General features: G+C 36.3%; 1 protein-coding gene across 1 annotated transcript in view; it reads right to left on the bottom strand.

Moving 5' to 3' along the window:
- Positions 1–16,859, bottom strand: part of nrxn3b (neurexin 3b) — a 436,638-nt gene that overhangs the window by 264,253 nt on the left and 155,526 nt on the right. Inside the window, exons 10-13 of the mRNA XM_084091093.1 lie at positions 15,156–15,359; positions 12,886–12,912; positions 2,211–2,330; positions 1,732–2,113 (exon numbers count right to left, since the gene is read on the bottom strand). Of these exons, the coding sequence (XP_083947219.1) occupies positions 1,732–2,113; positions 2,211–2,330; positions 12,886–12,912; positions 15,156–15,359 (733 nt within the window). The remainder of the gene's footprint in view (positions 1–1,731; positions 2,114–2,210; positions 2,331–12,885; positions 12,913–15,155; positions 15,360–16,859) is intronic.

The raw sequence follows: 16,859 nt of genomic DNA, 5'->3' as shown, positions 1-16,859 counted from the left end.
TTTATGTATCAAGTATCGGATCGGGACTCGGTATCGGCAGATACTCAAAATCAAATGACTCGGACTCGGACTCGAGGGCAAAAAAACCTGATCGGGACATCCCTACTTATAGACCGTTTCCAACGACTGCAGCAGATTTTAAACACCGACTGTGAACACTGACTGAACGCAACTGTCTCTGGCGCGTTTTGGCATGATCAGTCGTAAGTATCAAATTACATTCATAATTGGCCTTACTAGGGCTGGGTAAAAAATATCGATTTCTCGATTTTAATCGATTCTCATTTTTACGAAACGATATCGATTCTTAAATCCCAAGAATCGATTAGTCATCCTGTTTTCAGTTGATGAAATAATGGTAGGCTATATTGATGCACGCATCCCATCCAATAAATCGCAATAATCTTTGTGCTTTGTTATTACTGATATGAAACAAAGTCTCAGATTTCAAATTACGTCCATTTTCTTACGAAATTCAAAAACATAATTACCGTTTTGGCGCTGTGGGGCGTGAGATCGCTCTGGCTCAGCTCAAGAGAAGCAGCAACGCGGAGCGCACATGATCTTCTCTTCCGCATTAATAACACCAGTTACTGCGCGAAATAAACACGAATGAGCATCTGAAAGTGTGTTAAAAGATAGAGTAGGGCCTACAACTTATCGAAGTCCGTATCATGTCACATGGAATCGCTCAATCAGTGTTTCAACCGTGGAAAGACGTAAGTAAACAATGTCATGTAACGTCACATTTAGCAGCTACCTCAGAAAAACCATATCCAGTGACCATAAACTCGTTAGTCAGCTAGAAAAATTAACTCTAGAGAGGAGCATTTTGCTAAATATATGCACCATATTACATAATCATTATAATTTTTATTGTTCTTCATTATTTAATGCATGTTTGAATAAATCTGGAAAGTTTTTGACAGCCACCATTTAAATTTTTATATTTTCATATAACTTTATTTTTATAAAAATAAATAAAAGTGTATTTTAAGTGTTTGTATACAAATCAGTTAATTTTTACCTTCAATATTATAGTAGGCTAATGAAGCCTAAAGGCTACAATTGACTCCCATAGTTTACAATAATTTTTTTCCCTTTTATTTTCCAGTTTTCCTTGAGAAAATTTACAATGTATTGTACCTGATATCCAAAATAATCGATATTGAATCGAATCGAATCGTAATCGAAATCGAATCGAATCGCAAGCTTGTGAATCGAAATCGAATCGAATTGTGAAATCTGTGTCAATACCCAGCCCTAGGCCTTACAGTCGTTAAGTGTGTCCCCGGTTTAAGAAAAGTGCATTATAAAAATGCATTATTAACATTATTATTATTATTAAGAAAAGTCTCAGCACCCAAGGCCTATAGCCTATCTACCTCTAACTTTTCACAGATTTAGCGCTAAAAATGGTTTGTGAAATACTCTTAGAGCAAAAATTTAGGAGTCCAAAAAATTAGGACTGACAAGCCCATCATTTTTAAGAGTGTCACCTAAATCAGCAAGTTAGGAGCTACTTTTAGCCTTAAGATGTTTTGTGAATAAGGCCCCTGGATTGTATAAAATGAGCACACTTTTAGCCATGTTCCTCCCAACTCCTCAGAATGGATTCTTTATGGGATAGATTACCAGCCTTACATGTCAACCTCAATAAAATAGCCAAATAAAAAAATAAAATATGGAAAATGGAATAAAAAATACTTTGAACCCTCTTCTTCCACTCACCCTTTGACAAGCTCCACAGCAATAAAATCATTCCCGTCTCCACTGTTGAAGAGAATGAAGCCGTCACCCGAGGTGGTTTTGAACTGAAAGAACAGGTGCATGGTGCTATATGCCTGGAGCGTAGCAAGACCCAGATAGCTTCCTTTGGTCTTGAAGGTAACAGGATCGGCCACAATGGAGCGCATGCCGAAACGAGCATTTAGCTCACAGAAGTCGATGTCCCCGTTCTTGCACATGTCGATGTAGAAAAGGCCGTTGAACTTCAGGCCTTGCAGGTGACCAATGAAGTTGGATGGAGCCGTGGAGGCAAAGCGCCGTTCTGTCAGAATCCCGGTCTCAATGTTACTGAACTCCAGCCGAGTGTGGTCACCATTCATCTGACCTGTGAAAGAAGAGTAGGAGGTGGACTAAGTGATGGACTAATGCATTATATAGGGGGCAGATGCTTATGGTCTGTTAAGTTTATACTGCATTCGTACCTTCTGCCACATCATCATCCACCATGAGTTTGAGGTTTTTACCCCGCCGCATCACTCTGACTGAGTGCCAATCATTGTCATTCACTTTCTGGCCAGCATACAATGTCTCCGGGCCTTTACCTGAGAATGATGTGTGTCAGTTAGTGTTTACACACACTAGCATTGTAAATCAAATTTCTGGCTTCTCATCATTTTAATAAATCATACCATGTATAAAGGTCACACACTCGTATGTGAAAAAAAAAAAAAATCTTTTGGTATGCATTTTCAAACTTCTGTCATAAAGATGATAGACCACAAAATATTTTAAGTGAGGTACATTGAGAACGTCAATAATTCAGTGATAAGTCAGTCAAGTATCAAATCAACTATTTAAACTGCTGTTACTCAGAAAAAGGTGAAAACATGAAACAAAACCAAAGTATGGCTGAGGTATGTGTGGAACAGCATATCCACTCTGCAGAAATGTTAAAGGGTTAGTTGACCCCCAAAAAAATTAATTATCCTATAATTTACTCACCCTCAAGTCAGCCAAACACAATCGGAGTTATATTAAAAAATATCCTGGCTCTTCCAATCTGAAAGAAGAAAGTCAGGTAACCCTTCCTTTTACAGTCCCCTAATTACTAGGTATTTACCTGGTAAATATATGGTAAGTTATAGTTGGTTATTGGTAATTACCACAGGTAACAAGTATGTAAATGCAGAGAAACTACAAACTAATTACTAGGTATTTACCGGGTAAATATATGGTAAGTTATAGTTGGTTATTGGTAATTACCACAGGTAACAATTATGTAAATGCAGAGAAACTACAAACTAATTACTAAGTATTTACCTGGTAAGCATATGGTAAATTATAGTATTTTAGTGTGTAATTACTTAAGGTGATTAGTATGCAATTACAGAGAAACTACAGGCATGTGATTGGCTAAGGACAAAAAAGCCCGAACTGAACTGCCCGCAGGAAATCAAAGCCAAGTGTCTAATCCACTGCGCCATCAACACCATTCTATAATAATAGTAGTAATAATAATTATAACAACAATGACAATAACTTATTTGAATTTTAAAAAATATTATCTTTTTACCAAACCTATACTGCTAAATGTGCAACATCCAACTTTTTATGACACATGACAACAACTTATTTAAATTTAAAAAAATTAAATATATCTTTTTACATTTTTTTTTAAACCAAACTTAAACTGCTTAATGTGCAACATCCAACTTATTATGTCATGAGCACAACTTATTTGGTGGATGTGTAACAGTGGGAATCAAAAGCAAGTGTCTTGTCCACTGCTCCATCACCACCTCTCTCTTTATATAGCCTACACTACTACACAGAAATAACATACAATTAAATTATGCTTATTTTAAATGTATTGTGCAGGCTAGGTATACAAAAATATAGGCTTTTAATAATCTTTCAGTGCGCGAAACCATGATAATATGAAACGCTTTAAAACAGAGCGCACAAAGCGCGTATGCGCATCGCGGGCGCAGAATGATGTGCTCAAAGCAACATGGAGTCACAGTGTTCAGCGCTGCACAAGTGCGCATTTAAAAGTTCACGGCACAAAGCGAAGAAATGTAGATCGCACAAATCTTAGTGTATATCTGTCCAACAGTTTATTGATCATTTGTTTCTTCACAGTTTTAAATTCCAGTTATTGTGCGTTTGATGCCGATTCATAGTCATTGTGATGTGTGTGATCTAACAGGCACACGGTAGCGAGTCGTTTAAAAACAGCAACAAACTCCAACAAAATAAAGTCATTGTATGCAAATCCACAGCCTTTTCTCTACAGATCAAGCATTATAATGTGGATATATTATTGGAGAGTTTTACCCATAGACAGTAAAAGAAATGGACACAGCGACCCCATTGGATTCAACGGAGACAAAGTGAAGCCCATTAGAAACTCTTACTTCCTGGGGGTCCAGCGTACTGCGCAGACTCAAGCTGAGCTTGACGACGTAGATGTGACGTGAGCAAACCGTCTGTCTTCTAGTAGCTGTGCCAAGAAAAATCTGAATCATTCCCTTCCGAAACTTGCAGAGACGGAGAGCGTGAGTAGGAGCTGTCCATGAGCGAGGAGCAGGAAAAACTTTTAGTAGGTGTTCTGATTAATTACTTTGTCATTTTGCCTCCAGGTCCGATTGCGCGCGAGCTTCTCCTCCGGTCCATACGGTAATTTCTTACTGTGCGACAGAGAGTCGCGTGGCTGTGACGCAATCGTTAGCCTACTTTTACAAAAACTGCTTCTACAGGGCCATAACATAAGCTACAAGGTAATGGAGCATTTTATACATTGTCGTGTTTCTTTAGAAATAAATAATGGACAAATGGAGTCTTTAAACGCCTCAGATGTGAAGTTATTCGCTGTCAAAGTGACGCCAAAATGAATGGGAGTCAATGGGATGCTAACTGCAGGTGGGGTTCCGTTAGCCAATGGCGGCGTCCGGGGGTACCTTCAAAATAATACAAATCCCTGCACCCTTGGTTTTACCGTGCATCCTGCTGTAACCGGAAGAGGCGCGCGCGCTGTTTGAATACTGAATGGAGAATGACAGCCGCAGAGGAGGGAAAACCATAGACAGTAAAAGAAATTGACACAGCGACCCCATTGGATTCAACGGAGACAAAGTGAAGCCAATTAGAAACTCTTACTTCCTGGGGGTCCAGCGTACTGCGCAGACTCAAACTGAGCTTGACGCCGTAGATGTGACGTGAGCAAACCGTCTGTCTTCTAGTAGCTGTGCCAAGAGAAATCTGAATCATTCCCTTCCGAGACTTGCAGAGACGGAGAGTGTGAGTAGGAGCTGTCTATGAGCTAGGAGCAGGAGAAACTTTTAGTAGGTGTTCTGATTAATTACTTTGTCATTTTGCCTCCACGTCCTCCCGATTGCCCGCGCGCTTCTCCTCCTGTCCATACGGTAATTTCCTACTGTGCGACAGAGAGTCGCGTGGCTATGACGCAATCGTTAGCCTATTTTTACAAAAAATGCTTCTACGGGGCCATAACGTAAGCTACAAGGTAATGAAGCCTTTTATACATTTTCGTGTTTCTTTAGAAATAAATAATGGACGAATGGAGTCTTTAAACGCCTCAGATGTGAAGTTATTCGCTGTCAAAGTGACGCCAAAATGAATGGGAGTCAATGGGATGCTAACAGCAGGTGGGGGACCGCTAGCCAATGGCGGCGCCCGGGGGTACCTTCAAAATAATAGAAATCCATGCCCCCCTGGGGAAAACGAGTTTCCGTATACTTTATTGATGTAAATAGACTTCTGTCCCTCACATTAAGCTATGAAATAGGCTTCAGATGAATTTGTCACCCAAAATGACGTGAAAAAACCGCCCGGTGTGGCCCTGTTGCGCGGGGACGGCGATTGTGGTTCCGTCCCGGGTTACCATGGTGACGGCTGTGAGATTTTTTTTTTTACAGATCTGCATGATTCACGTAGGTCACATTTTCAGGGCGGAAAATCTGGAATTCCGGATTAAAGGCACAATATGTAACTTTTTTGCTTTAAAAATAGCAAAAATCACTATATCTATGTTATATATTTTTTTAGTTGTGTACTTACATTATCCCGACTGTTTCCAACAACTTTCAAACCAGGAGAAATTTTAATTTAATTCAAAGACACGGGACGTTTCTTTATTTCCGTTTTGTCGCAGTCAATGGCGTCATATCCGCGTTGTCCCTGGTTTCCGCTCGTGCTGCCATGGTAACCAGAGTTATGAACCAGAGCCCTCTGATAGTAACCAAGACGACAGACGTGGACCACTGTAGTTCGCAATGTCTATCTGCACGATGTTGTTGTTTCGTTCAAACATTATGGACCATGGCAAGCAGACTTTGGATAAAAAAGAACTAAAACGAGAATCAATATCAGCGCGGTATTTTCGAGATGCCGAGAGCTCCCATAGACAGTATATAAACGAGAGCTCCACGTCCGAGACTTCGACCGCTCCTACATGTAACGTTACTTTATTAAACAGGTGAGCACATTTACATAAAACTAATCAATGTTATATAGTTCAACAATGATAAAATGTCAGAATATGATCTGTATGTTATTCTAATGTTGATCTAGCTTACTGCTAGTCTCATACAGACAGACTAACACATACATTTCAACACATTCAAATGCAGTTTAGTGTGCTAGTGTAATGTTAGACCAAGTGAAACAGCGCTGCGTTACCTCACAAGTTTAATTTGTCTAATAAACTGACCTGTGAGTAGTAATTCTGCGTGTAGTTCGGTAGAATGAAATGTCCATATTCCTTTTATATCCGCGGGACTCGCGTCGCGTTTGGAGCTGATAGCTGTCTCTTAGCAATCCCGAACTGCTTCATATCACAGTCATGATAAAAGCATCGATGTATTCAGTCATCCATAAACATTATTAGATCGGTCGGCTTGACGTTGACGACAAGATCCATAATTCTTAGCAAATGTTGCGTCATCAAACTACGCCTTTGTTATTGTAAATAGGTTAGCGACCCCTAGTGGAGAAAAAATCCCATACTGTACGTTTAATCCGGAAAAATCACATCCCTGAAACTACCAGGGAAAAAAAACACCACTGTTAAATATCAACTCAACAAAGTACTGTGTACTTGTTACCTGTTTAGGTTGGTAATAACAACTGTACTGTAAAATGAAGCCTTGTTTATTTCCATGGTATTACCGGAATTGTACCATATAACCTGATCATTCCCTTTTCCATATAGTCACAATTTTTTTACCTCGTATGTCCTGCAACGTTACCAAGGAAAACATGACAATTTACTCAGTAACGTTAAGTAAAGTGCAACTGTACTGTAAAAGGAAGCCTTGTTTATTTCTATTGTATTACCAGACTCTTACCACATCCTTTGCTACTGCTTAAATATTTTTGAAATCACAAACTTTTACAATGTGTGTTCTGCAACTTAACTAAAACATTCCAGCCTGGTCTCATTAATACGTAGTATTAATACGTAATTGTCAAAGATAGAAAACTACATAGGCTACAATTATGAAGAAAAACAACATACGTGTAATCACAATAATTAATTTATTGCGAAAATGTCAAAACCGGTACCAAAAGTCGTTCACATGACGATGTGTTGCAGTCACAGTCCTCTCTTTCAGTATATAATAGTTTTGAATGAGGTACAGAGCAGAATTTAAGTTATTAATCCATGAAAATGTTAATCCGGCTTCGCTCTGTGTGAAGGCGCGCGCGCTTCTCCATTTCAAATGTACTACATTTAATGTAGTTTACCGACTGAAATACGGCATGTCGCAATCTGTGACGAACATGGACGAACAGGCGAGAGCCAATGAGCGTTTGATATCACTGCCGTAAAACATGTCGTAACGCTTCTTGAGGGCACAATTTTTGAATTTGAATTCATCACGAGCGCGGGATTTGACAGTTAGGCCGGTGACACACTGGATGCGTGGCGTAAGCGTCTCAGCTGCGTGGCGTGTCCGTTTTTATTTCGGCTCCCATGTTAACAGGTTAGAGCTTGCACACTGCCTGCGTGACACGCGCGACTCAGGCGCGGCACGAGCCGCGCGGAAAACGCGTGCATGCTAGAAATAGAACCGACGCACGCAAGCGTCTTGGAAGCGTTTCCAAGCAAAATTGAATAGGAAAAGATATTTATATGACATTTTGACACGAATACATATTAATAAATGTCATTTTGATGTTTGAAAGTGTCTAGGGTTTGACATAAATGCAAATATAAATGCAATTTAAAAAAATATTGATTTTCAAATACTGCACCTGTCAATACAGAACGAAATATTCTGTAGCCTATTTTGCCGTTAACACTGCCGACGTTGTCTTTGCTGCTATATATTTATGTTTAACATGAAGTATCCTTCCACAACTCTCTCCCCATATGTCAAATATATCACCAATGAGGCTTATCTTATGTCACCTAGCAGCAGCAGCGCCGCGTCAGACACGCTTCTGGTGTGCAAAGACATGGAAAACGCCACGCACACGCCACGCAGCTGACACGCAACAGAAACGCCACGCTCACGCCACGCAGCCAGTGTGTCACCGGCCTTAGGATAAAGGGCTGAATTTGGATCTCTTTCTTGCAAACGTATGGATTCTAAAGATTTGGATTATATCAAGTATAATAAAATTGATGTCTTTTGTGAATTTATGTTGGGTTTTGGTGTATTATTTTTATATTGGAGAAAACGCATTTTGTCTCACTGTAAATAAACTAAATATTAAAATGGTTAAACGATTAAATAAGGTATTTTTTAAGGCTTTAAAGTGTATTCTTGTTTAACTGCATGTAGGCTAATCGTTTTTGTGCTGTTAATACGTAAACATTTTACATTTTAGTGCTGTAAATACGTCAGTATTATACGTTTCTGTGTGTATAAAACGTAAGTAAATGTACGTATGGTAGAATTACACTTTACGTAAAAATACACACGTATTCTCATGAGATCACGTTGAACATTCTCAGTAAGTAAAGTGAAACTGTACTGTAAAAGGAAGCCTTTTTATTTCCATGGAATTACTGGGATCTTACCCAATAATCTGTAATAGCTACGTAGCTATTACAGATTATAGGGTGAGATCCCAGTAATTCCATGGAAATAATAAGGCTTCCTTTTACAGTACGGTTGCACTTTACTTACTGAGTAAATTGTCATGTTTTCCTTGGTAACGTTGCAGGACATACAAGGTAAAAAATTGTGACTATATGGAAAAGGGAATGATCAGGTTATATGGTACAATTCCGGTAATACCATGGAAATAAACAAGGCTTCATTTTACAGTACAGTTGCACTTTACTTACTGAGTAAATTGTAAAAACATCTGCAAGAACATACCCAGTATTTATGTGCCATGACATTAGGGAAAACTGTTCCTGCGGGGTAGTTACCAGGTAAGTGTAAGGTAAATTATTTGATAAACCCTCTATAAATGGGTGTAGCAATGAACAACAACTATGTAAGACAAGGTAATTTATTGGAAACTACTGTCTTAATTTCAAGATAGTAATAAATAAACATGGACTGTTACCAACATAACCCTAGGATAACTACAAACCTAACTTGAATTGATGGGTAATACTGGAGGTGTTTCTAAAAATTGGCTGCCTACATTCTGGGGAAGTACACAATTAAATCTGAGTTATTACCAACCTAAACAGGTAACAAGTACACAGTACTTTGTTGAGTTGATATTTAACAGTGGTGTTTTTTCCCTGGTAGTTTCTCTGTAATTGCATACTAATCACCTTAAGTAAGTACACACTAAAATACTATAATTTACCATATGCTTACCAGGTAAATACTTAGTAATTAGTTTGTAGTTTCTCTGCATTTACATACTTGTTACCTGTGGTAATTACCAATAACCAACTATAACTTACCATATATTTACCTGGTAAATACCTAGTAATTAGTTTGTAGTTTCTCTGCATTTACATACATGTTACCTGTGGTAATTACCAATAACCAACTATAACTTACCATATATTTACCAGGTAAATACCTAGTAATTAGGGGACTGTAAAAGGAAGGGTTACCGAAAGTCATATACACCTAGGATGGCTTGAGGGTGAGTAAATTATGGGATACCTTTCATTTTTGGGTGAACTAACCCTTTAAGTATATAATATGCTAGTAATCTGTAGTGCTATGTGCCCTATATGTGTTATATGCTAGTAATCCACTCCAAACATAGAAGTAGGCATTTATTTTTTAAGAGTGCACTCATACAAATATACTAATAAAGACTGAGTAGAATTAGCCCAAAGCACTGATTGTTGTACAGATTTATTTGGCACCATTAACATAAACTGCTCAAATATATAGATTTTTCAGACTTCAAATTAGAGCATGAGGCAAAGTGCCCCTCTAAATGCACTGTAGAATTAAAATGGTTACTGTATTACCTCTTTCTTTACAGCCATTGTGCTTTTAATTGGAGAATTAGCTTAATAAACAACAACCTTTAATTGAAACAAGCTCTACAAAGACGACTATCTAAACGACCTGCCCTGTGTTTATACACATCTACACAAGTTTAGAGTTTTTATAAGTTAGTTAAGTTAGTTTAAGGTTGATGGTGACGTAACACTTGAGCAATGACGGTAATTAAATTACACCACATTATAGCAAATTACTTTAATTTAGCAATACATTTGTTTTTCTCTGTCATTTATAGAGACACAAAGTCTTTTCCCTTCATTATAACAATTATACTTAATAGTGAACAAATGTCTTCAATGAGACCTCCTCAGATTTGAATGTGACTCAATGGATGATTTGGTGCTCTGACGCCACAAGCGAAGGAAGACTAGGAAGACTATTCTGATTCACACAGAACACTATCGAACTGTTACTCAGTGGAGTGTTACAATGACTGCAGACTAAGATAGTCTGCCTTGATTCAAGACGTATCTTTCACATGTTCTCTATAGATTTAAAAATAAAATAAAACATCTGTAGTGTCATGTCATAAACCAAGCAAAACAGCTTTAAAAACGGAATAATGTTACAACATTTGATTAGAGCAAAATAAATAAATAAATACAATAAAAAATAATAATAAAAAAAAAAGTGCCAACACTTTACAATAAGGTTCATTAGTTAATATATTAAATACATTACAGCAATACGTTACTGTATTTGTACTGTATAATCTTTGTTAATGTTAGTTAATATAAATACAGTTGTTCATTGTTTGTTCATGTTACTTCACAATGCATTCATTTATGTTAACAAATACAACTTTTGACTTTAATAATGCATTAGTAAATACTGAAATTAACATCCACAAAGATTAATAAATGTTACAGAAGTGCAGTTTTAGTTCATGTTAACAAATGTAGATAACTAAGTAAGGGATAATGTACATCCAGCTGGTTGTTCTCTCAAAATAACCCCCCGACAGGGTGATGAGGGGGCTGGGGGATTCCATCAGCAACCGGCTGGATGTACATTCTTCCACTTGTTACACGGCTACTTGTCACATAAGTAAATAATTAGACACAAAATATTGATCTGAGTCTAAGAATTTTATTAGCACTTTAAATGTGAATCACTGAACGTGATTTCAGATTAAACTGTTTTAAAATCATACCTGTTTGTATCTCATAATCCAACAGTGTATAAAACAATAGTCACAAAATGGCAGCAGCTGCGCTTGTATGAAACGAGAGAGCGAGTCCACGATACTGGATGGCATAATTAAATAACTGTATACAAAATATTGATTCGACTGAGTTTAATATTTTATTAGTTCACCAAATGCTGTGTAATAATGTTAACTAATGAAACCTTATTGTAGTGTTACCAATGTAAGTATACTTAAATGTAATCACTTTTATTGACAATAGCAATGTTTGATTAAGTGCGTAGAAATAGTAACTTATGTATTTTGCAATGCTTTACGAAAGTAAACCATTAAAGCTGAGCCCAATTTATTTTGTTAACATTTTCAATGTTAACAACAATCTTATTGCTGGGTTGTTGAAGATAAAATCAAAACAACTTTCTACAAAACTTATGGTAGGCATGTATTAATTTGATTAAAATCTATTTATTTCTGGAGAAAATGAATGGGATTTTACTTGAGACCAGACATTTGTGCTCCACAGGAAAAATAAATAAATAGGGGGAACAACCTCACAAATCTCTGCTAAAGAATGGGATGAGGAACGGGAGACTTTTAGATGAGTAAGAGCAGTTATATTTTTCCAGAAGAGCATTACAATTTTTTTAAAAACTGCATTATTAAAAAAAGAAAAAAAAAAGAAGCTTAAATATTAACATTTTAACAGCATATAAAACATGGACAAGGATGTACACTACCAATCAAAAGTTTGGACTTTATTAATTTAGCTTTGTCATATACTTAAAAACCCTTTGATTTAAAGGCTTAGGCCGTTTGTTATGCTTAATTTGTGTTCATAATCATTACATACTATTAAAAAACTGCAAACAAGAATAAACACATTAACATGTGTACATCATTTTATGTATTTATTACTGTTAGTCAAACGCATTAAACTTTTAATAATAATAAATAATATAAAACAAAATTTGTACTTATTTATATAAATCTATATAGTATTGTCTCTCTATATTTTATGTAGTGCACTATATATAGTGGATAGGGAGCGGTTTCGGACACAGCTTAAGACACTAAAACTGAAATGTAACATTTCAAGAAAGTTTGAGCTGTGGAGCGGTGAATGAAAAATAGCACACGAGAGAAGTTATTTAGGGCTGTTTAAAAGCATCCCATGATACACCTCATGAAGCTAGTTATTCTGGGCAAAGAGTGTTAAATTTGGAGAAATTCAAATAAGATATTTTGAGATTTTGATTTATGTAACACTTTGCCATACTTCTATTTGTGTTATATCATAGCTTTGATGACTTTACTATTAATCTAAAATATGGCCAGATTATAATAAAGAATGCATACGATTGAGTCCAAACTTTTAACTGCTAGTGTAGGTTAGCAACACTGTTTAAAACATTTGCTAATACTTTGACTGTATATGGAAAATAATTAACACATAATTTCATTAGCTAAGGACTGAGTTTCTTACAGCATTCATCTAAAAAAAATCCGACAGGTTAAGAAATGAGTAGAACAAACTGAATAAAGACTTACTGGTGTTACAGTTTATCCTGCCACAGTCTAGATGGGGAAGAACAAGTGACAGATGAAATCGCATCCTTCAAGGATACAGCTGCAGACATCCAACAACAGAAACACCACCTTCTGGGGACGAGCACATGAAGCGGCGGCCATTCTGGACTCTTTTCCAACAGCTGTTTGAACATTCTGGACAATATTTTCTGATATACTGTAACTCGTTTTGCCAATTTGATCCAACGTATCTATGTTAAATGTGTATATTTGTGTTATTATTAACATGTAGCTTAACATGCAGAGACAATTATAAGTAAACCATTCTTAAGGAAGATTTCTACAAAATTCAAAACATTTTGGCTGTATCTAAATATTGTTCTTATTGTCTCTCATTTTGAGCATCCAGACTAGCCAGATTTTAATGAATATAGTAATAATCCATTTAAAATGGCTGCCTGCTTTAAGCCAAATGGATTCATCAACCTGGGTATTCTTTGTCTTTCTTTGTTAATTATCTTCCAAATTACTGGTCACCAACTGTAAGAGGAATTAGACAAAGAACTGCAGATTTTTATGATAATTGGAACTGTTATCTGGGCTGGAATCCATATGGCCATTTTTATCATGTGCCGTCAACCGCAACAGAAAAGTGGGAGCAAACAGCCTCGGTCCAAAAAGCACCAGCACCACACAAACTTGTAGCATGTTCTTCATATATATATATATATATATATATATATATATATATATATATATATATATATATATATATATATATATATATATATATATATATATATATAAATAAAATAAAATAAACAGACAGTCATCTCAATTAAGACAATATACTGAACTAGTGCAATGGATACTGAATGTTCTGGTTATTTACACTAACTGTATGAATGGAAAATTACAAATTGTAGCACTAAAACTAATTGATTTGACTATTGAATTTACTGAAATTACTTTTAATTTTGATGTTGCAATATATTTAAGATATGGATCATCTGGCCCTTTCTTCCATCTGGACATGGTGTGCATATGGGTGGATGTTAGTAGAAATGACTGTGTGTGTGTGTGTGTGTTGTGGCCACGAGCTGCAGGTGTGCTGGATGCTCTGGTCTCGGGCTGTTTGCTTACAGGGCCGCAGGCTAAAGGCCGTTGAAGGGTTGAGTACCATCTTTAAACAAGGCATGATAAATGCCGATAAGAGCGAGGGATGGGGATGGATACATATTTTCCTGATAACGTGACCAAAATTGTTGTGCAGATGTGCACCTGACTGTTAAAACCACCTTACCATAAGAAAAACAGCAGACACAAATACTGAAAAAGTATCACAAGGGGCAGTCCTGTCCACAGCATATCATTTAGGGCTGGGTGATATATTTTATATGTATATATGTGTATATCACTATGACTTTAGCATGTTTTTTTTGTTTTTTTGTTTTTGTTTTTTGGCCATTTAGTTTCTTGTCTGTGCCAGTAGGCAAGTTTCACACCCATTCCTTGTGTCAAAAAGTTTACAAAGAACTTTTTGATAAATATTGTATGTTTATCATTTGTAGGGTGGACAAATTTTTTATTAAAATAGAAAAATGCAAAATAGAATAATGTCTCAGACTTTTGGACACAAATGCATATAGGTATATTTTGTTGTTTATTACTATGTATTGTCATATTGAAGTCTTTAAATTAAAGTGATTAGAATTCTTTCTTGTTTTCATTTTGTAAAAACAATTTGAAACATAAAAAAACTTTATTATAAAAAAAAAAGATTTTCACAAACTTTTTTCACCAAAGACAGACAGACAGACACATAGACACATAGATAGATAGATAGATAGATAGATAGATAGATAGATAGATAGATAGATAGATAGATAGAGATATATCGCCCAGCCCTAATATAAATGCTGCTTTCATTTCATAAGATTTTAAATAATCAAATTACTCAGATTTTTAAACCATTGTTTCTCCAATGCGAGTAAATCAATGAGCATGTGTATGAGAATGACTGCCGCAGATGTGTTGCTTCGATCATGAGGTCAGAGGTTACGTGAGACAGTGATGAGAGAGCGCGTCGGTCCACATCACCCGCAGACAAAGCAAGAGAACGAAAAACAAACTGGAGCAATCCATGCAGATCAACACAACAACAACAGTTTAGTTGTAGTGTAAGAGAGATGATAACATCCAGTAACTTGCAAATATAATAAATAACGGACGATCGAGGAAGAGAGAATGGTAGAGAGAGAGAGAATGTCAAATATAGCAGAATACAATACCTAAATTGACGGTCAGTCTGACACGGCCGCTGTCCAACTCTAGTCGCAGTGTGTCTGCGGACTCACGTGATGTGGCAGCCATCAAGAGGCCAAAGGCACGCTGGGACATAAACCGCAGAGACACGTCCTCTGCTTCTGTGTGTATTACCGTCGGCATCACCACCTTCATATACATACTGCCATCATAGCTTAGGATAGACGCCTCTGTGGAGAAAACAGACACACACAATAAATAAAGATCAAAAGATCAAAGATCTTGCAAAGAGTCCTTTAACTGGACTTTATTCACACCAAGTCAATTCAAATGTGTTCAGTGATTTAAACAAAACAATGCGTTTCTATTAAGTCTTTCACACTTGAGTTCAAAATATCAAACTTTAATGATTTGTTGTTCACACCAACTTGGTGTACAAAAGTTTTGATATGAAAACATGCTTATGAATGTGTTTTGTTTTATTTGGTCACATCAAAAATTGTGTGAAAAGGCCTTTACACATTTTTGTAACAAGTGATCAATGGTGAATGGTTAAAAAAAAAAATTAACAATTTATAAATGGTGGCACATTTAGTGCCCATTCGAAAAAGTGTTTGTAATTTTGTTTGTAATGAAAATGTGCCAGAGTAAATTTCAGCAATAGATTGTAAAAGTCATATAACACAATATACAGTATATATATTTTTTTTTTCATTTTAAGGATCAAAAGTGGGTGGAACATTTTCATGAAAAAATAAATAAATTATGACATTAAATGACTTAACATAAATGACTTTAAAGTATTAAAGTGCTGAATATATATATTTTTGATTTACCCGGGCAATTCTGGTGACAGCGCCACCTACAGGTTATTAATTTTTTCAGATTTCATGGCTTTTATTTATTTTTTGCTCACCAGCCACTGTGGCTAGTGGTTTACCAAAGTTATTAGCCTCTCAGAATTTTCACTGGCCATAATTTTGGCATTGATACCATGGGGAAAAAATGCTTATAGATTTTTTTTGTGTGTTAGCTCATAATTTGACAGCAGGCTGCTTTCACTTTAAGACCTCTCACACAAATCCATTATACTGTTACACATGCATTTCTTTTTCAACTGTTTAAGTTAACTTAAAACATAACTGACTGTGTTTACGTGAATACTCGCCAAGACCAGCATTTTGACATTATTTTGTTGGTGTCATTGCGTTCTTTGGTTTATGCGGATTCCAAAAATATCTCTCTTTTTTTTTTTTTTCATTTTCCACAATTTTGCTTGTCCACCATTTTGAAGTATATGACAAACAGCTTTTTTACTACTCCTCCAACAAATGTTGTCCAATTTTGTCCAAATTACATAACAGATTTTTGATATTTGCTCCCATTACAGAGAATAACCTTTCTGAAATCAATCAGGTTTGTGTTTGTTGTCTTATGCTATTTTAGCTTAGCATGCTAATCGGTTGGCAAGCTAAACATTTGTCATTCTTGCTAATGTGGCTCTTCTACTAATCAGGCTACCAGTGAGCATTAGCGGCAGTTACGTTGGCTTCACATTCTAATCGGCTAACATGCAGACTAATGCTTTTGTGAGTGCATTGTCACACTGGAAGCACTCCTTGCTATCAAGTTAAATACGTGTCCTCTGCCTGGTGCTCCGTGTTAAGCAAAGCACACTGGTCCAATGATTTGCAGCTATATTTCTTGTTTATTTTTATTTTTTTATTTTT

The sequence above is a fragment of the Abramis brama genome (genome assembly GCF_963993115.1).
Source record: "Abramis brama genome assembly, chromosome: 18".
Classification (NCBI taxonomy): domain Eukaryota; kingdom Metazoa; phylum Chordata; class Actinopteri; order Cypriniformes; family Leuciscidae; genus Abramis; species Abramis brama.
This window is presented reverse-complemented; position numbering and strand designations above follow the sequence as displayed.